At 42.4% G+C, this 20,831-nt stretch overlaps 1 protein-coding gene across 10 annotated transcripts in view; it reads left to right on the top strand.

Moving 5' to 3' along the window:
* The first annotated feature begins 6,345 nt into the window (after positions 1 to 6,345).
* ABLIM1 (actin binding LIM protein 1) overlaps positions 6,346 to 20,831 on the top strand; it is a 328,684-nt gene continuing 314,198 nt past the window's right edge. For all 10 annotated transcript variants that reach the window (XM_086377808.1, XM_086377800.1, XM_086377797.1 and 7 more), the window contains exon 1: positions 6,346 to 6,614. In XM_086377808.1, the coding sequence (XP_086233934.1) occupies positions 6,602 to 6,614 (13 nt within the window). In that variant the 5' untranslated portion in view covers positions 6,346 to 6,601. The remainder of the gene's footprint in view (positions 6,615 to 20,831) is intronic.

Below are 20,831 nucleotides of genomic sequence, written 5' to 3'. Positions count from 1 at the left end.
AAAAAGTACTCTCATACATTCATCGTAAGTGGAGCAGGACAGTGAGAATGTCCTCTAGCTAATGTATCCTCTCTGGCCTGTCTTTGAATATCCAGTTATTTCCTGTTTGGCCGCCTGATCTCTTTCCTGACCAAAGCAACACCAACCAGCAGCTGATGAGTAATCCTTGATGACTGGAATTAACCAGTTGCCACTCCCCATCTCTCAAACACTCCATTGACCATCCAGATACGTTCTTTTCAGGCCCCTTGAACACTTTGTGTTTTTCCTTTCCTCCCTCCTTCCTTTCCTTCCTCCTCCCCGCCATCCTCCATTTCCTTCCTTCTTTCTTTCTTTTTCTTTCCCAGTCACTTGTTCCTTGGCTGGGCACCACTGGGCACCATTCTTGCCTGACTCCTGTAGGAGCTAGAATCTGATCTCAACTCTATCTTGATTTCTTTTAATAAAGAAGCCTACATCTAAAATATTTAAGATCTCTACTCTGTTCTACCAAACCCTGCTACTGGCCTGGTATTGAAGTGAAGTGAAGTGAAGTGAAGTCGCTCAGTCGTGTCCAACTCTTTGCGACCCTGTGGACTGTAGCCCACCAGGCTTCTCCGTCCATGGGATTCTCTGGGCAAGAATACTGGAGTGGGTTGCCATTTCCTTCTCCAGGGGATCTTCCCGACCCAGGGATCGAACCCAGGTCTCCCTCATTGCAGGCAGACGCTTTAACCTCTGAGCCACCAGGGAAGCCCCTGGCTCTGTATTAGAGAACCTTAAAAGTTCCCATTCTGGCCTGGATCTGGTCTCAATTACTCATTGCTCTGTTTTTGACTTTTTCTCTCCCCTTTCAGTCCTATTTTTCTCTGTTTCCCCAAGTTACTGCCAAATACTGTGTAGCTTTTCCAGTATGCTACCTGACCAGCCTCTAAGCCTCTGTTTTGAATTAAATGTCATTATGTGAGGGCTTCCACATAATGATAAGTAAAGCATTTACTATTTACTAAAGGACAGAATAGAAACCACTCAGTAGATCATTCCCAAGAAGTTAACTGACATTAAACCTCCCAAGTGATATCAATCCTCCACTTCCAAATGGCCATTTTAAATGTGAAATCACTTAAATTTTTTAGATGTGGGAACAGTTAGGAGGCTGAGAGGAACTAAATACAGGTTTCAGAATGGAAGTGGTGGATAATTAGGCTGATGGCTCCACACTTAGCTCAGAAGCTCCTGAGATGAAAAGTAGGACTCTAGTGGTGACGTAGAGGGATCAGTTCAGTTCAGTTGCTTGGTCATGTTCAACCGAGGTCACAACTATTTGTGACCCCATGTTTTGCATGCAGCACGCCAGGCTTCCCTATCCATCATCAACTCTCGGAGCTTGCTCAAACTCATGTCTACCAGGTGGGTAATGCTATCCAATCATCTCATTCTCTGTCGTCCCCTTCTCCTCCTGCCTTTAATCTTTCACAAAATCAGTATCTTTTCCAGTGAGTTGGATGTTTGCATCAGGTGGCCAAAGTATTGGAATTTCAGCTTTGGCATCAGCCCTTTCAATGAATATTCAGGACTGATTTCCTTTAGGATTGATTGGTTTGATCTCCTTGCAGTCCAAGGGACTCTCAAGAGTCTTCTCCAACACTAGAGTTCAAAAGCCTCATTTCTTTCACGTTCAGTTATTAGCCAAGTAAATACTTACCATTCATCCAAAGGTCTAATTAAAGATTTCTTTTATATAACTTAGCCTCTTTTTTTACAAAAATATTTCCATCTCCTACTATTTCACAGCTGCATCCATGGTTGTTGCTTAGTCACTAAGTCATATCCAACTATTTGTGATACCATGAACTGTAGCCCACCAGGTTCCTCTGTCCATGGGATTTCCCAGGCAAGAGTACTGGTGTGGGTTGCCATTTCCTTTTCCAGAGGATCTTCCTGACCCAGGAATCGAACCTGCATCTCTTGAATTGACAGGCGGGTTCTTGACCACTGAGCCACCGGGGAAGCCCAATGTGACTTATGTTCTAGAGCCCTTCATGGTTCAGGCTATAGAAGGCTACGGTTTACCTGAGACCATATTCATGTGTGTTCAGGCATGTCAACAGCTGTGTTCTTTGCAGTTTTTAAAATGTCTACTTTCCATTTCTTCTCTGGTTCCAAGAGAAGAATTTCTGTTTTACCTATTCATTGAAATTAAAACAATTTTTTAACAGCTGATGCTTAAAATTTTTATTTTTAAGAAATTTACTTGGTCATTTTTGGTAATACCTTATTGGTTTTTGTGTGTGTGTGTGTGACGTGTATATTACTTTATTATCATATTTTATATATTTCATCTCATTTTATATTTTAATCCAGGAGTTACAATATCTGAAGTACTTTATGTATGCTATTTGTTATTTTTGATAACTCTCATTCAGAGTGGCATGTTTTCTTGTATATTTAATAATCTTTTATTGTGACCTCATTTTTGGTTGATCATCTGTCAAATTTTATCAGAATAGAATTTTTGTTTGTTTCTCTAGGGAGCCAGGAATACTGGTGACACCTTTAGTGACTTGACTTCATGATGAGTCTCAAGTTTAGCTCCTCCAGCTTGTACATGGTTTAATTTTCTCCTACTAGAACATAAATATCACGAAGGCAAGGAACTAATCTAACTGCTTTGCCATGTCTTCTTCATTGTCTCTTACAGAGTAGGTATTACAAAAGTATTTGCTGAAAAATTACTGCGTAGCTCAGCTGGTGCTCCTCTCTACCACCCCCTGCCTTTTTAAAACTTGAAGGTATACAGAAAGCAGAATTGAAGTGATGATAAATCCGCAGTTGAAAGTGTGTGAGTATGAATCCATATTCAATCACTTTAAAAGTCAATAAAGAAGAAAAAAAAAAGTCAATAAAGAATAGAAAACACTAGTGATGCATGTTAACTTTCCTTCTATTAGAAGATGAAAGGGTATTTTTGGCAAGAGTCATATAGTAACATCTTTTTTCAAACACAGACCAGAATGTGTTTCTTCCCGTTGGTCTATATAAAATTGCTATGTATAGTTTCAAGCAATAGATTATACTTTAGTTTTTGACTTTAAAAAGTGGCATTTAACATTTCTCTCAGAATTCTTGCATCTCACAGTTTTCTTTTATGACAATTTCAAAAGTATTCTCAGTTATCTTAGATGAGGAATTTGTTAGGATGCTCAGGTTACAAATAGGAAATTGGTTCCTGTGTGGTGGGAAGAATTAGTTTTAGATTTGTAAGATTATAGGAATAGATTATAGAATGATATGTTTGGCCCTAATAGGCATTTTAATCATAAGTCCAAAATATAAGCAAATCATATATATTTTAAAATCTAATCTGATACTTAAGCTGAAGAAGACTAAATTCATGGAGAAACCCTTCTTTTTTTTTCCCAAACTTTAAACTTTTTATTTTGTATTGGGGTATAGCTGATCAATGACACTGTGGCAGTTTTAGGTGAAGAGCGAAGGGACTCAGCCATACATACACATTCTCCCCCAAACCCCCTCCCATCCAGGCTGCCACATAATACTGGACAGAGTTCCATGTGCTACACAATAGGTCCCTGTTGGGAGAAAACTTTCTTTAGCCAAAAATAATCTGACAATAAACTTACCATTTTCTAAACTGCCAATCAATCAGGTACTAAGTACTAGTGTGTGCTTAACAGTTTTGTGTAAGTTACCTTATTCCAGACTTAGAGTTAAATATAGGACTGTATTTTATAAGCACCTGTGTAGTCTATTATAAGTATCTTAGGGACAAGAGTAAGCTCTGTTCATTATTAGGCTTTTGCATTGTACCTATAATTCTGGAGTGAGGTTATAAAGGATGAGAACTTTGTGGCAGTTAGAGAAAAAGGCTGACCATCAATTACAAGAATAAAAGTAGAAACCCACATAATTCTGGGACCTCCCTATTTTACTAGGATGGAGTCTGATACAGTATGTGCTTTGCAATACACTTCCAGAAAAAATTCAACAATACAATCCAAGTCTCTCATTTTAAGGATCTGAAAATCAGCCAGAAAGGCAGGAAACACATACAACAAAACCATTAAATGGCAACACAAGGCTGTGTCTTCAGTAAAAATAGGTGGTTCTGAAAACACAAGTTGAGAGAATGCAGAGATCCATGTGAGTTGAGGTAGCTGGAGAGCTTTGCGTGAGGAGGCAGTGTATAAATTAATTGTGGTGAGGAAGAGGGCGTTTGGGAAGAGCAGTGGGAATGAGCCACAAGGAAGAGGGATAGTGGATATTATGGTATGGAGAAACAGAGGGGAAGCTATTCTGTCTATAACAAAGCATTTGCTTAGAGGAGTAGCTAGAGATGATGCTGGAGAGGTAAGACAGCACAGACTGTGGAAGGCCTCACAATCTTCATAGACCTTAAGCTCCATTCTACTAAGTCGCTTCAGTCGTGTCCGACTCCGTGCGACCCCATAGACGGCAGCCCACCAGGCTCCTCCGTCCCTGGGATTCTCCAGGCAAGAACAATGGAGTGGGTTGCCATTTCCTTCTCCAGATAGACATGGAAAATGTTTATCTTGTTCATCATTATGTCTGGCACTTACCAAGGCAAAAGGAGAAGAGGGCGGCAGAGGATGAGATGGTTAGATAGCATTACCGATTCAATGGACATGAACTTGAGCAAACTCCGGGAGATGGTGGAGGACAGGGACGCCTGGCAAGCTGCAGTCCACGGGGTCACAAAGAACTGGACATGACTTGGCGACTGAACAACAACATGACCCATGCAATACTGGGGACAGGCTGGTACCAACAACAAAAACCTACCATAGAGACTGGTATATAGTTTATGTTCAATAAGATTCTGTTGAATGGATTAACTGCATGGATGAAGACATTTTGAATGTTGAGGCTTTGTCTGAAGATTGGTGGGGATTCACTGGAAATTCTGAAGTATGAAGATATCATATTACAAATAGTGTTTTAGGAAATCTGTTCTCAAGGCAATTAGGCAAAACAAACTGAAGTGGGTGGAGGCTGGATGTTGGGACAGCAGCAGCTTTCATGGAATCTCCTTTGGGTAAGAAGGGTTCGCAGTAGACCGAGGATGCTGGGAAAGGAATTGTTTTGAAACTGAAGCAACTGAATTGTGGTTTATTGGCAAATTTGCCTCCTAGAAGATAGTGAAAGGAATGTTGTCAAGATGGATAAGTAATAGATTAATTTTTGCAGTTGGTAGCTGAACTTTGGAATTTCTACTCTCATTACTTATCTTTTTCCTACTATTTCCCTCCTGACATGGTTATTTGCTTGATTATTTTTGGTTATTTTTTTCAATGATGCTTAATTATCCATCAATCATTTTTTTTTCTATAGAGATATTTTGTTCAACTATTCTTGGAACATTTCTGAATTATCAGACCCATTACACAATTTCCATTATGGGATAGGTTTGGGAAGTGCCTCCATAGAAAATACCTAGAATATCTTTTGTGAGAGCTTACCCAGGAAGAGAGAGATAAGGGAGTGAGTGTGAATTCCTGAAACCTGGAATTCTTCCATCAGTCTTAGAGGTCTAATAAGCTGCTGTGCCCATTCTCCTCAAGGCTTAGAAAGCCACTTCTTCAGTTCAGAACTTCTGGATCTGGTGGCTGTTGTAAGGTTGCTTACCAGCATCAAGCTCTAGTCGATAAACCTCCAGGAAGTAGGATATTGTTCTTTTATTATGCATTTTTTCAATTGTACTCTGATAAATAGAAAACGTGCATTTGTTTCACCCTACTCTTCAGCCCTCAGCGAATAAACAGCCCAGCCCAGCCCAGCCCTGACACTTCAGAGTTGACACAATAAAGCAGACGTGTTTAGTAAAGCAGATGTGTTGAGTACAGATCTTCCTTGGGTGTGTTGACTCAAGCCCTTGCGCTAAGTCAGCCCTACTCTCAAGGGTCCCAGGAAGAAAAGTCCGCCCATCCCACCCGGGCGACTTCGAAGGGGCTCACTAACGGCTTATCTTGCTTTGAGGGCGACCGCCCAAGGCCTTACTCCTACGGAGGGCCAAGCCCCGCGGGCGACCGTGGTCTTCCCCTCCGGTCCGGGGCATCACTTAGGGGAGGGAGCAGAGCAGCTCTTTCCTTCTTGCTTTCTCAAAGACCGAAGCGGGAGGCTGGACGGGCACTGGAACAGCAACACTGTTATTATTACTACTATTATTTTCTTAAGGGCTCGGGGCGGGGAGGGGAGCCGCAGCCCTCTCCGCAAGCCGCCGCACCTCGCTCGCTCGGGGACAAAAGCTCGGGCTGGCGGCGCAGCGGAGCGGGCGGCGCGTCCCCGTGGCCGCTGGACCCGGCGGGCCGGGCGGGCCCGGGAGGCGGGGAGGCGGGCCCCGCCCAGCTCCGGCCGCGGGCTGTCAGCGCTGCCGCGCCCCGCGGGTCCCCGCGTCCGCCGCGTCCCCGCCCGCCGGCCGCGCGGCGCCCAGGTGTCCTGCGGGAGGCGTCCCCGCGCGGCCAGCCACCTCCGCTCGCGAGCGGCCGCGGGTGCGCCTCGTGCGTCTCGGAGAAATTTTCCTCCCCACGCCCTGGTGGGTGTCTCCGCCGCCCTCCCGGCTCCGGCTCCTGCTGCTTGAACCATGTCCGCCAGGGGTGAGTGGGGACCAGGTGGGCGCCGTCCACAGAGCCCCACAGCCGGGCCCGGCAGGTGCAGGAGGGCTGGGGGCTGCGAGAGCCGCGCCGGCCCCAACCCGGCCTGAAACTTTGGCATCGGATCCCTGGGTTCTGGGCTGCGGGGGATAGGCGGGGCGTGGGGGGGGGGGTCTTGGGGAGGGGGAGAGTGAAGGGGGGTGGAAGGAAGCCCTCGCCCTTGACCTTGATCCCCGGATGTGGGCGAAGTCTGAGGGCCAAGGTCGGTGTCCGGCTCACCTGTACTAGCTGCACGTCTGGGCTGGCAGGGCTTGGGGGATGGGCTCGCCGCTGCCCGCAGCGGCCTGGAGGGCTAGCCGGGAGGGAGGAAGAGGTTTTTTTTTTTTTTTTCCTCCTTTCTTGTTACCATTTTGCAGCTTGATTATGGAAGGTATCCAGGGCTTGATGCAGTAAGATTTAAAGCTGCAGTGCTTACACTCTATTAAAAAAAAGTAAATTCCCTACCTGTGCTCCTCTGTGCATGCATCTCCCCTCACCCCCAGAGAGTTTCTTCCTGGAGTGAAACGATTACGCTTATGGCAGGTGAAACTGGGCGAAAGAAAAAAAAAAATCAGAATTGCTTTTCAGGCGAGAGTGAAGGGAATGTATTCCTTTTTACCATCTGGAGCCAGTGGTGATGCTGAGAGACTGGGTTAGTCATAGCTCAGTGGCTGCTACTATGAGTGAAATATTAAAGAGATCAAGTCATTGTGCAGCTTGCCAGCAATGAAAACGAAGTGACTCGGTCGCTTTGCCATAAGCCTTTAAGGAAAATATTATTTTTAGAAAGTATATTTGCAAAGCAAGAATTATCACCCCTTTTGATACCCTGAAGCTTTAAGAGGAGTTGAAGAGTAATTTTTTTTTTTAAACACTGAAGGGTTAACCCTGCTTTTTGAGGGGAGTTTAGGTATTTAATAACATGTGTTGCTTAACTCAGTGCTGTTTTTCAAGGTTCATTCTGGGGCATATAATATATAAAATAAATTCTATCCAGAATGTTTAAACTCCTTTTTGAACACACTGGTCTTTGCTGAATATGGTTGGTTGGTTCCGTATCTGGAAATGGGGTGGTACCAGCTGGGTGGAGTGATAGAATTTACATTTGTAGATCTCAGGCTACAGAGGTGATATGGGACCCTGAGAAATTACCTGCCTAGTGATGTCTTAAAATTTGTGTGTGTGAGAGAAAGAAAAAAGAGGGTGGAGCAAATATAATTATAGGGGATTGGGTGTATGCGGGATCTTCAAAGTGATTCCAGCTGTATAATCACTGAATTGTGTTCTAAGATGGAAGCCTCTGGTCCTGAGTTCTGTCCTAAGCACAAGGAAGATGTGATTAGTTCTCATAGGTTGTAAAACTCTCTGTGATCAGAGTCCATCTCTGATGCAGTTTGCACCACTCAGAGACCTTAGTATACAAAACATTGCACACTGGAAGAGCCAAGTCACTACCGCAAACCTTGGTGCGTCCTAGAAAGAGCATCAGGTTCATTAGGTTAACACCCCAGTTTCACCTGGTCTCTGGCCCCATCTATTACAAGCTCTCTGTCTAGAGCTCTGGCTTGAGTCCTGGTTCATGATTTTGTTTTTGAACCTGCTTTCAAACATGATGATCTGGAGTTGGACATAAATCTTCACTCAACGGTCTTGCTTCCGCTTCAAACTCCATGTTGATAATCTTGTACTTAACAGTTTAAAAGTATGACTCATATTGCACGGGGAGAAAAAAACATGATAAGTATTAGTAACTGCATCCTTAGTATGTGTTAGGTGCTTCACATGTATTACATCAGTTAGTCCTCTCAAACAGTGAATCAAGAGATACTCTTGATAATCAAGAGATACCTCTCCATTTCAAGGTGAAATTAACTGAGGTTTTGAGCGATTGTGTAACTTGCCTGAGCTCAAACGGTTGGTTGATGGAGGATCCTGATTTCTATCCAGGTCTGTCTGACTTCTGATTAGTGGAATGTCTAGTATAGTAGCTACTGAATTAAGCTCATGTGGAAAAATGTCTGTTTGCCATTTATTTTTTATGAAAAATATTTTCAGAACCGAATTTCACTATGCTTTTGTAATTCAGTATCTGCTCTCATTTCTAATCCTGAAAGTAGAGATAAGCTTTTATGGTTTTGTTATGTCCACTTAAATACCTAACTTATAATTAGGGAGGTCTTTAGATAGTGGGAAAGATAAATCTTATTTAAAAAATATATTAGCTTATTTCTAATATCTAGACTTGTAGGTTATAGTAAGGGTAAAAAAATTTTTTTAATTGAAAACACTGAAACTAATTGAACCTAATAAATAAATAATTTTATTAAAATATTTTAGAGTCAAAAATATTTTTAATTCATTTTCTCTTTAAGATATAAGGTGAATACTAAAATTTGATTCATTAAATTAAACTAGCAAAAGATATTCCTAAATTCCATGGAAGGCCAGCTAAGACATTCCACATCTTGTGGTCTTTTAGAATATTATCATCAAAGACTTTTAACTTGGTGTCATATTTTTGCTACTAGAGACCAAAATGGAGCTATCATGTCTTCATTTTTGAATTGACAAACTGGAGAAAATTGTAGCACTTAGAATAGTGTTTCTAAATTTGGGAAGAATCATCCAGGTAACTTTTTTTAGAAGTGTAGATTCTCGGGCCTCATTCCAGGTCTAATGGGTTAAGTCTAGAGGTAGAGGCCAAACATCCATAAACTATGTGAAAAGCTCTCCAGGTAATTCTAAAAATCATTAGATTAGAACAGGGTCAAAGAATCATCTGGAGTATAGTATTGTTAAACATGCTGTTACCAGGGTTCTGCTTCAGATCTACTTCAGGTCTACAGAATCGGAATATTCAGAGACAGGCCTGGAAATCTGAATTTTTAAACAAACTTCAGTTGATTCTTATGTACCAGCCATCTTGGGGGCTATTGAATTGAAGCTTGTTCCTTTTAATCCAGGGTTTTATATCATCCAGCAAGTTTTGGAAAAAGCTGTTTTTGAGTTATAAAAGTAATACAATAAAATTATCAATATATTAGTATAAGCATTAATGGATGTATTAAATATTTAAATTATAAAGTATTTTAGTAAAATTTCAAGCAGAAATATATTAAGTTAAAAATGAAAATTCACTATTTTTACTCCCTACAAAATCCTCAGAATTAAGCATGGCTAACAGTGCCTCTTATGGATCCTTTCTGGCGTTTTCTATCTGATTATATTTTGGTTCAGTTCGATAAATATGAAATACTTATTCAGTATAAGACACATGACAAACAGCAGGCACTATACACAGAAGAGATTGCTCATGAGGCTATTAGTTTTGCAGAAGCTTGAGTCTTGAGAAAATAGATCCAGGTGTATGAGGGCATAGCACTGGCAGAGAAGTAACTCACAGTATGTATGCTCTAGCAATGTTAGATCAGTTTTGCTATCTGTTTTTAGAACTTAAAACTAGGAGCAACCTGGATGCTCACTCATCAGAGAATGCGTGACTAAATCATGGCTCATCCATATTGTAAACTGTTAAGCAGCTATTAGAAAGAGTGCGTTACGTCCATTTGTATCAGTCTGAAGTGATGGCTATAATACATTGTAAGTGAAAAGAGCAGTTTTAAGATTATATATATATAATGTATGATCTCAGTTCTATATATTGTGAAAAATCTCTAACTATGCCTATGAGTGTGTGCCAGGAGCATAGAGAAAATCATAGAGCAGTACACACCAAGCATTTAACAGTGGTTAAAAAAAGTCAAGGATAAAAAACGTTAGTCAAGGAGAGGGAGGGGAGAGAGTTGGCTTTCCTTTGAACATGTCTTTGTGTTGTTTGACAACAAGTAGATATAACTTTAAAAGATTGAGTTGTTCAGTTGCCAAGTCATGTCCTCCTCTTTGCAACCCCATGGACCTCAGGATGCCAGGCTTCCCTGTCCTTCACCAGCTCCCAGAGTTTGCTCAAACTCATGTTTATTGATTGAGTCAGTGATGCTACCCAATCATCTCATCCTCTGTCACCCCCTTCTCCTCTTGCCCTCAATCTTTCCCAGCACTGAGAGGAACATCAAATAAATAAAAAATGTTCATTTCATTTATTCATTCATTTATTCAAGTCAATGATGTAGATCTGCTTTCATTTATTCAACAAACAGATGTTACGTGCAGGCGATCAGTGACTAGGACACAGCGTGCACCTTCAAGGAGCTCACAGTTCTGTGGGGGAGACAAATACATACACGCTATTTATAAAAGGATGTGCTGAGCGTGAGGGAGAGAGAGAGAAAGTGGGCTGGAGAGAGAGTTCTGATGATAATGAAGGGGTGACATCAAACGTAGCCATGGATAGTGAGGACCATGAGATCAGGTGAGGCTTCCTGAAGAAAGCAGGGATCTTCCTGGGAGAATGGCTATAGCCAGATGAAAAAGGATGATGGGGTGGAGGGAAAGTCTTTCCAGGGAGACTCAAGCATGAAAGAAACAGTTCTTTGTGTGCCAGCCTGGAAAGCACATAGGTCCAGGATGGTATGTTTGCTAGGAGAGGGGAGCCAGGTCTCAGTGGGGTGAGGAGGTGCGGTGGGCACTTTGTGGAAAGGTCGAGGAGGAAGACATTTTCATTTACGGAAGTGTGGTTCCAGGGAGCACGGTGGAGGGATGTCAGCAGTGGATGAGGGGTGTGCAGGAGGAGGGAAGAAGCGCCGGGCAGGGGGAGTGAGGGGAAGAGGAAATAAGGGAGGCTGAGTCTTCTCTGTCTTGTCCACAACTGCGACTGCGGGAACGAGAGAGATGGTTGGGCATGGTCGGCCTCAAATGTCTTAATTTGGGCATGAGCAGCTCTGGCTGCAGAGTGAGCCGAGTCCCAGGCAGCCCCGGCTGAAAGGCAGAGGTGGTGAGGGCTGCCCACTCCAGTATTCTTGCTTGGGAAATCCCACGGACAGAGGAGCCTGGTGGGCTACAGTCCGTGGGGTCGCAAAGAGTGGGGCATGACTGAGTACGCATGCTAGCCAAGCCCTCTGCTGGACAGTGGCTCTTCCATAGGCCTGGGGCACAGAGGGACTCCAGGAATCAGAGATGCGCTCATCTTTGCTGATGTCTTCTTCAGCTTCCATGCTACAGTAGGCTCAACAAACATGAATCTGCTAATCCGTTAAAGTGGAGACTTCCATTGCATTTCTTCTTTCTCTTACTTATTTCTGTAACTTTCTCTCTCTCTCTGTTATACCTCTAGTTGCATCCCTCTAACCTTTATCACTTTCTTTCACGGTGATGTTGCAATGATTAATGCACTAAGATGATTAGTGCACTGGCTTGTTTGGTGTTATAGGGGGACCGGTTTTCTGGCCTGAATTAGCTAGAGCTTTTCCTCTCTTTGAGTTTCAGAACTCTCAGCAATTTATCGAACTGAAATAAAAGGACAATATATTTGAAAGCCAAGTTTAGCCATTATAAATTTTGGTATTAAAAAAAATTAAACAACATCACACTGCACTTCTGGAAGTCATTTTCCACACGTAAATGAGTTCCAACTAAATAAATATATATATTTTTTACATGAGAGAATTAGTTTTTTGTTTTTTATAATTTATTTTGGCTGCACTGGGTCTTCATTGCTGCACATGGGCTTTCTCTAGCTGCAGCGAGCCGGGACTGCTGTCTAGTTGCCGTGTGCGGGCTTCTCGTTGCGGTAGCTTCTCTTGTTGTGGAGCATGGGTTCTAGGGTGTGTGGGGTTCAGTTGTGGCTGTGGGTTCAGGAGTTGCAGCTCAAGGGCTCTGGAGCCCAGGCTCAGTAGTTGTGGCACATGGGCCGGCTTAGTTGCTGCACAGCGTGTGGCCTCTTCCAGGACCAGGAGGTGTGTATTCTTAAGTGATCCTATTTTTACATGCACATTACTAGTTCCCTCAGTTCTAGAGGGGAACAAAACAGCACTAATTCAGAGTGCCCTTTAAAATGGGAGATGAAATTTTGTAAAATGTATGAAATAATCTCTTTGAGATCGTAAATTAGTCTTCATCATCTTTTATGGGAGAAATGTTTCTTTTTTTATGAGCCTGTAGATTCAGGTTCTTCTCTAACTTGATTCACCCTTAATGTCTATTAGCATAGGTAGTACTGATCGTTTGATACAACTAGACATTTTGTGGCTCCATTCACAAGGGAAAGCTACTTTTTAAGTCCTGAACTGTGTGGTGCCATTATCTGCTTAATCCCTGGTTTCTGACTGTTCAGTAGCCAAATGAAAAAGAATGGGAGTGATCAGTATTTCACCCTGGTAAAGCAGCAGCTCTTGGAATATCATCCATCCATCCTATAGACATCTATTCAACCTCCTTAGAGTTCATAATAAACATCATCAAATGAACAGCTGTATGTCTATTTTAAGTTTTATGGTATCACTAGGAGTTGACATGTTGCCTACATTATCTTCGTGTGGTGGGGTTGTTCTCTCTCTAAATGTGTAACACTAACGGGTTATAACAGCTCATGCCAAATAGCAGCTATTTCCTTCATTTTCCCTACAGTCTTCTTGATGTTTTTTTGAAGCTTTGTGGTCCTCTTCTACAGCCCATCTTGGTGACATTGTGGCAAGGTTAAGAAGGTTCCTATGACTCTACCCCATGGATAGAGCAATCCCTGTGTTTCCCTTAGCTTCTCCTGGGGCACTTCCATTTTTAGCTCATGTTTCCTCCTCTATAAGTTAGGGAATGCTCTTTGCTGCCTTAGTAAATACCTCATGATTTAGAGCACAAACATCATCATTCTGTCACAGGCAGCAGCCTGAGGAGAAAACCAATTCACTTACAAACTGGAGAGGAAATTGCTGTGAGAGTAAAGAGTGGGGGAGTAGGAGGGGAAGATGGAGAAGGAGGGAAGGAGAGAGAGGGACAGAGAACATGAGAGCAATAGGGGATGGATGTAGATTAAACAAGACTATTAAAAATTGAGAATAGAGATATCAAGTTTGAGTAAAACAGATATTTGCTAGTGTAAGTTGAATTATCACATTTTTCTTTATTGAAAATGAAATAGAAACTATTGGAGTTGAAATTTATGTTAGATATACACAGGATTCCACAATTAAGAAAATACATACTTTTTTTTCTCTCCCTTCCCCCAAGAACAGAAATGCCAGCTATTTATCTGAAAATTTCTTGGCAGCAAGCAAGGGTTAACTCATGCCCATTCAACCTTCTCCACTGATATTTAATCAGTTAATGTTTATTGAACCTCTTTTCTAGAGCAGCCAGATTTATTCTAAATCTATTCCTGAACTGATGATGCTAATAAATTAATGAAGTCATTTAACAAATATTTATTGAGCACTCTGGGGTGAGGACTGTCATGATTTTGAGGGAGAGAAATATTACAAGGTGTTAGAATTTGTGATTGAATGAGGCTGGAGCAAATAAGGCTGATAGATATCTGTTGCTGACGTTTGATCTAACGTATGTGTTATCATCCAAATTGGGATACTCCTGTCTAAGACAAATTCTAAACCTGATGGAATACTGGGACACAGATATAGAGTGGGGCTGCTGCTGCTGCTGTCCTGCAAACTGGGCCTGTGCCCTTCCTAACTAGTAAAGTTTCCAGCCAGTATGTGTTTTAGTGTTAGCATGTTCCTCAGTCTCAAAGGATAGAATTTTTGTCAATATCTGATTATCTGTGTATAGTGTTAGCTATGTTGTATATTACCTACATGAAGATTTAACTTGACTCCTAGACTGGTCATCTCTTCCCCATCATTCCAGCACATTTCTGAGCAGTTTTCTCTCATGGGAAGTTGATATGCTCAGGTATAATTACCATTGTGCTTAGTCACTCAGTGGTGTCCAACTCTCTGTGACCCCATGGACTGTAGCCCACCAGACTCCTCTGTCCATGCAGATTCTTCAGACAAGAATACTGGAGTGGGTTGCCATGCCCTTCTCCAGGGGATCTTCCCAACCCAGGTCTCCTGCATTGCAGGTAGATTCCTTACCATCTGAGCCACCAGGGAAGCCCAAGGATACTGGAGTGGGTAGCCTATCCCTTCTCCAGGGGAACTTCCTGACCCAAGAATCAAATCAGGGTCTCCTGCATTGCAGGTAGATTCTTTACCAGCTGAGCTATCAGGGAAGTCCATAATTACTATTATAGACTAACAATAACATTTGGTATGAAGCTAAACCCAAATGAATCTTTAGAAATTTTTAGAGTAATTCACATGATAGTTTTCTTCTACTGAGATAAATTATCTAGAGAAGGAAATGTTGAGTGCCTTTCATCCTCTATAGTCATTTAAAATGAGTGGCTCTGGGGATTTCCCTGGTGGTCCAGTGGTTGAGACTTCACCTTCCAATGCAGGGGGTGCAGGTTCGATCCCTGATTGGGAAGCTAAGATCCCACATGCCTCATGGCCAAAAACCAAAGCATAAAACAGAAGAAATATTGCAACAATTTCAATAAAAAACTTTAAAAATGGTTCACATAAAAAATAATCTTTGAAAAATAGTAAAATTCGTGGCTCTGTTTCTTCTAGCTAGTGCAATTTCAAAGCATCTTTAGAATGTGTAGTCAACTCTACCTGTGGTTGTTCTTGGACTCACTACCTATTTGATGACTCTCAGTCAATGTATTTAAGATCTGTTTACCCAGTACATTCTATTACTTTATTGGAAAATTTATCTAATATGCATTTTCCAGTATAAAGAAATTGTCCGTATTTTGTTTTATAATTATTGGGTGGGCAAGTTCTTATTTAGTAGATGTACCCACGAAATCTTTTGTATTATTCAGTTCTACATTAGGATAAAAATGGAAGCAGAAATTGTGGGTCAAGCACCTCCAAATTACTTGCTGATGGATTAGAGGTCATATGATTTTGGTCCTTTGTTAGAAAATTTCTTCTTTAAGCTTGCATGAGGAAGAACTGTACATGCATAATTATTGTTATTCACATCTTAATAAATCAAAGTGCTTTATTCTGTGCTGTGTGTTCTTTTTGCCAGCTCTTTAACTTTATTGCATATGAGAATAATATTTGATGGTGTATATGTAATCATGTTGGAGTCAATTTATAAATAGTTTTTCCTAAAGAAAATACCCTCTAATACATTTTGCTTAAAACCATGTCTAAGGTCTTTACCCATGCTTTTCTTTCTCAACTTATCGAGAATTCTTTTAAAAAAAACTCATCCACAACAGGGTAGCCATCAGAGAACTGAATGCTAACAATGAAGGGAAATGAGGACAATGAAGTAAACAGCTATTTCTGGCTTTTAGCTCCAAATAGGAATGAACAGAAGGAGAGGAGTCCCAGAGTCTGGGGAAAGGAGGGTGGGGGGGAAAGCCATCATTTTTCAAAGTTAAAAAAATGTAGAAAAGAAGTTTAGGTTGGCAGTCTCTAATGGCTTCTAGGGAGTTTTTTTTTTTTTTTTTTTCTTGTTCTGTGTAGAACAAGGGAATCTTTCTTTTGATTCATTTGAGCATTCAGGTGAGCAATGAACATGAATACCAGTGATGGTTTAGTTTTTTTCACCAGTTCTGTAGCTGCTGTTTATTTTAGGAGAATCTATTCAGTGATTAGACACTTTACATAAACTATAGAGTTGGAGTTGTAAATAATGTATTCATTTTTTCTGGTCTTTCTGTAAGTATTAGCTGAACACCTGCTAAGTGCTCAGGTTCTTCCAGGTGTTGGAGTGGGATAGTCCCTTACCAAATAAACCTGTAATGGGACCAGTGGTAACAAAGTGCCATGAAGAAATAAAAAGGAGAGTAAGGAGGAGAGACGGAGAAGGCAATGGCACCCCACTCCAGTACTCTTGCCTGGAAAATCCCATGGATGGAGGAGCCTGCTAGGCTGCAGTCCATGGGGTCGCTAAGAGTAGGACACAACTGAGCGACTTCCCTTTCACTTTTCACTTTCATGCATTGGAGAAGGAAATGGCAACCCACTCCAGTGTTCTTGCCTGGAGAGTCCCAGGGACTGGGGAGCCTGGTGGGCTGCCGTCTCTGGGGTCGCACAGAGTCGGACACGACTGAAGTGACTTAGTAGTAGTAGTAAGGAGGAGAGAGGAAGTTGGGGAGATGAGAGACAAGGCAGGTGCTATTTTATTTGGGATGATAATGGAAGGCATCTTTGATAAAGTGATGGGTGAGCAGACCTGAAGGAAGTGAGAGGTCATGCAGATTCTGGTGGAAGGGTTTTCTAGGCAGTGAGATAAGCAGTGCAAAGGTGTTGAGGTCTATATTGTGTGTGTGTCCTTGGACCAAGGGAGGCCAGTGTGGCTGGATCAGGGACTGAAGGGGAGAGATGAAGTCACAGAGTTGGGCAGGGGGTGGTATGTCCGATTGGTCCTTGCAGGCCATGTGAGGGTTTGAGTTTCTCTGAGTGAGACTGAGTGAGTTAGGAGGTCTTTGGATAGTTGTGAGCAAAGTTGTGACATGATTTGATATAGTTTAAATGGATCACTCGGTCAACAATATAGAGAATAGATGACAGTGAATAAACATAGATGCAGGAAGACCAGTTAGGAGCTTATTGTAATGATCAGAACAGGAGAAGATAATGACTTAGACCAGGTGGTAGGAAAGTGGCTGGTGAGAAGTCAGTGGATTCTGGAAATCTTTCTAAGGAAATGCTTTTTGGACTTGTGGATGGGAGGGAGCTTGGAGTAAAAGAAGGGGGAGAATTTTGAGAACTTCTCTTTTCTCAGCCCCTGGAAGGATAGAATGGGGAAGAGTGTTGCACAAGCAGATTTGTGGGGTGGGAGAACCAAGTATTTTGGACATTTAAATTTGAGATGTTTCTTTTAGGTATTTTGAGGATATTTATTGTGTCCATTTTATAAAGAAAGAAAATGAGGCCTAGAGAAGCAAAGAACTTGCCTGATACCATCTAGCTGATAAGTGGTTGATCCAGGATTTAAATTCAGGTCTTGTTCATGCCAGAGTGTGTGTTATCCACCACAATGCTACCTCTTTACATTAGGCTGAAATATATGCCAGAAAAATAATGCATCTAGTTTTTTACTTCCTAATTATGATTTCTCCTTCTATAATTTTCTGCATTTTTAAACATGGCTTATGTTTAAGAGGGGAAAAAAAATCAGTCACATTATCCCAAATTCTACTATTTATTAGTGTTATCATTGTTAGCATTTCAAAAATGCTACTGAAATATGAAGAAGCATATTACAGCATTCATTCATTAATTCATTTGATCTGATCATTGAGTGCTTGTGATAAGCCAGACTTCAGGGTAATAATTGGCTCCTCCACCAGGGGCTTCCCTGGTGGCTCAGAGGTTAAAGCGTCTGCATGCAGTGTGGGAGACCTGGGTTTGATCCCTGGGTTGGGAAGATCCCCTGGAGAAGGAAATGGCAACCCACTCCAGTATGCTTGCCTGGAGAATCCCATGGATGGAGGAGCCTAGTGGGCTAGAGTCCACGGGGTCGCAAAGAGTCGGACACGACTGAGAGACTTTAAACGTTAAACCACTAACAGAGCTCCCAGACTAATGAGATTAAAGGCATGTATCACCGACTCAACAGAAAAGACCCTGCTGCTGGGAGAGATTGAAGGCAGGAGGAGAAGGGGGCGACAGAGGATGAGATGGTTAGATGGCATCACCAACTCAGTGGACACAAGTTTGAGCAAGCTCCGGGAGTTGGTGATGGACAGGGAAGACTGGCGTGCTGCAGTCCATGGGGTTGCAAAGAGTTGGACATGACTCAGTGACTGAACTGAACTGAACAGAATGTTCAACACTGTGTGCCCAGTGGTGAAGGAGGGATGTACAAGGTGCTGCAGGAGCACAGAGGAGGGAGCTGGCTCCATCCTGACTGGAGGTGGGGCCAAAGTAGACTACAAAGCAAGTGATGCTGAAATGGGGCCTTAACCAATGAGTGCCAAGTGGCAGAGGTGCTGGAAAAGCATTTCAAACATAGGAAACAGCATGTTTTTACAATTTTAAAAATAGTAGTTAAGTATATGAAACATTAAGAACAAGACATATGAGGTGAAATGTAACATAAAGGAGCAATATCAGGAAAATGAAAAACTACCCTGAGAAGAGATGTAAAGATTTAAGTCATTGAAGAGACCTACTGTGCTCTTGGATAGCAAGACACCATATTGTAAGCACGTTCATTTTCCCTAAATCTCTCTGTAAAAGAAATGAAATCCCAATTAAAATGTCTACGGAATCTTTTTTTAGAGACATGGCAAAGTGATACTATTATCCATTTGCAAGATGCCTGTGTGTGCTCAGTCATGTCTGACTCTTTGTGACCCCATAGACTGTAGCTCGCCAGGCTCCTCTGTCTATGAGATTTTCCCAGCAAGAATTCTGGAGTGTGTTGCCACTTCCTCCTCCAGGGGATCTTCCTGACCCAGGGATCGAACCCATGTCTCTTGCATTGGCAGGTGGGTTCTTTACCACTGAACGATTTAGGAAATTCTGAAAGAGAGGTGTAATTAAGGGAGTCTACCCTACCAGCTCTTAAGATGTAATATGAAACTATAATAATTAAAACAGTTAAGTATTGGAGAGAGAATAATGGAAAAAGATTATAGAGTACACTGAATGTACATATGCAATTTAGTTATACTAAAGTGGCAATTTAAGATCATTGTGAGAAGAAAGATTCAATAAATGCTATGGGTACAACTGGCTATTTAGAAAAAAGAAATCTGGGCCCTTTAATTCTTACATACAGGCACACACAATTCCTAATGTATTAAATCATTAAGTGGAAAGTAAATGAAACAATAAGTGGTCCTAGAAGAAAACATAGGTGAATTTATAGCCCGAGGATGTTAGAAGATTCTTGACCTTTTCTACAGGATTCAAGGCTTAAAAGTCATTAAAGATAGATACATTTAACTACATGAAACTATGAAAGAGCCCAGCCTTCTGTCTTGTATCACACGGCCCCTGCAGGGCTGAATTGACCTGGCCATCTACACTGAGGAAGTCCAGACAGCAGAAGGGGCCAAAGAGGAGGCTGAGATGGGCAAGGTTGGGGTGGGGGGTACTACTGGGGCCTTTAGAGAGCGTGGCAAGTGCTTTGACAGTGTGAGTGTCGGGGTTCAGCTGAGGACCTCTCTGAAGTTTTACACTCTGCACAATGCAGGCTAGATAGATTCTGAGAATGGCCGTCACCCCTCGCTCCACAAACACAGAGGAAGGGTTTTCAGTACCAAATGTAGGGGTGCAGCGACGCGGACGGCAGAGCCCCCACCGTGCAGAGGCCATGTTGGACGTCGGCTTGATAACCGGAACTGGAAGGCCATGGCCACTCCCACTCTTCCTGCTTTTCAGAACGTTGCCTTTCCTTAGGATAGTGACGGCTGTAGGAAAGGCACTACGTGGCCGTCCACTTTAAGGTTAATACTAGGCTGTCCAGTGACACTGGCTCACCCTTACCACAGAAAAGAGGGGACACGGTGGGTCGGTTGCGCTCCTGCAGAAAAGGGGGCAGAGGAGCACTCGGAGCCAGGCTAGAACCGGCCGCCTAATGAACTCATTTATCTCAGCCTTTTCTCCTCCCAGAGCCAAGCTGCCTAAGGTGATAAAGAATATTTACTTGGCGGGTATTCTGAACATTTGACTTAAGTGATCCTCCTGTTAGTGGTTCTTAGAGATTAGCCGGCCTGTTTCTCTGAATCCCTTTGATTAAATCAGCGCTTGCTTGGAAGGCATTCTTTTGCCCTGGTTTCTCTGCTAATAAACACATTTTGAACTTGGTGGTAAACTCTACTCTTCCTCTAACAGTTATACTTCTTCCCCCCAGACTGTTTCATTTTAGTGTCTAATCCAGTGACACTGAACTGTGCAGAGTTGTCTGAGTGGCTCTAGCCTCTCGTGTTGTTCACTCACCAAGTCATGTCCGACTCTTTGCCACCCCATGGACTGCAGCAGGCCAGGCCTCCCTGTGCTTCACTATCTCCTGGAGTTTGCCCAAGTTCAGGTCCACTGAATCAGTGATGCCATCTAACCATCTCATCCTCTGTAGCCCCCGTCTCCTTCTGCCCTCAGTCTTTCCCAGCGTCAGGGTCCCAGCATCTTCTCCTAGGCTGTGAATTCTAGGAAGCCAGAGACCGAGTGTTGTAAGTGCATTCCCAGATCCTAGCTCCACCCCAGAACTGGAAGCTGAGTAGATATTTAATGAACAGTTACTGAGAGATTGGGA

The sequence above is a fragment of the Bos grunniens genome, chromosome 26 (genome assembly GCF_055505025.1).
Source record: "Bos grunniens cultivar Pamir isolate PY7600 chromosome 26, Bosgru_T2T1.0, whole genome shotgun sequence".
NCBI lineage: Eukaryota > Metazoa > Chordata > Mammalia > Artiodactyla > Bovidae > Bos > Bos grunniens.
Note: the sequence above shows the minus strand (reverse complement) of the source record. Positions and strands in the feature narration are given on the sequence as shown.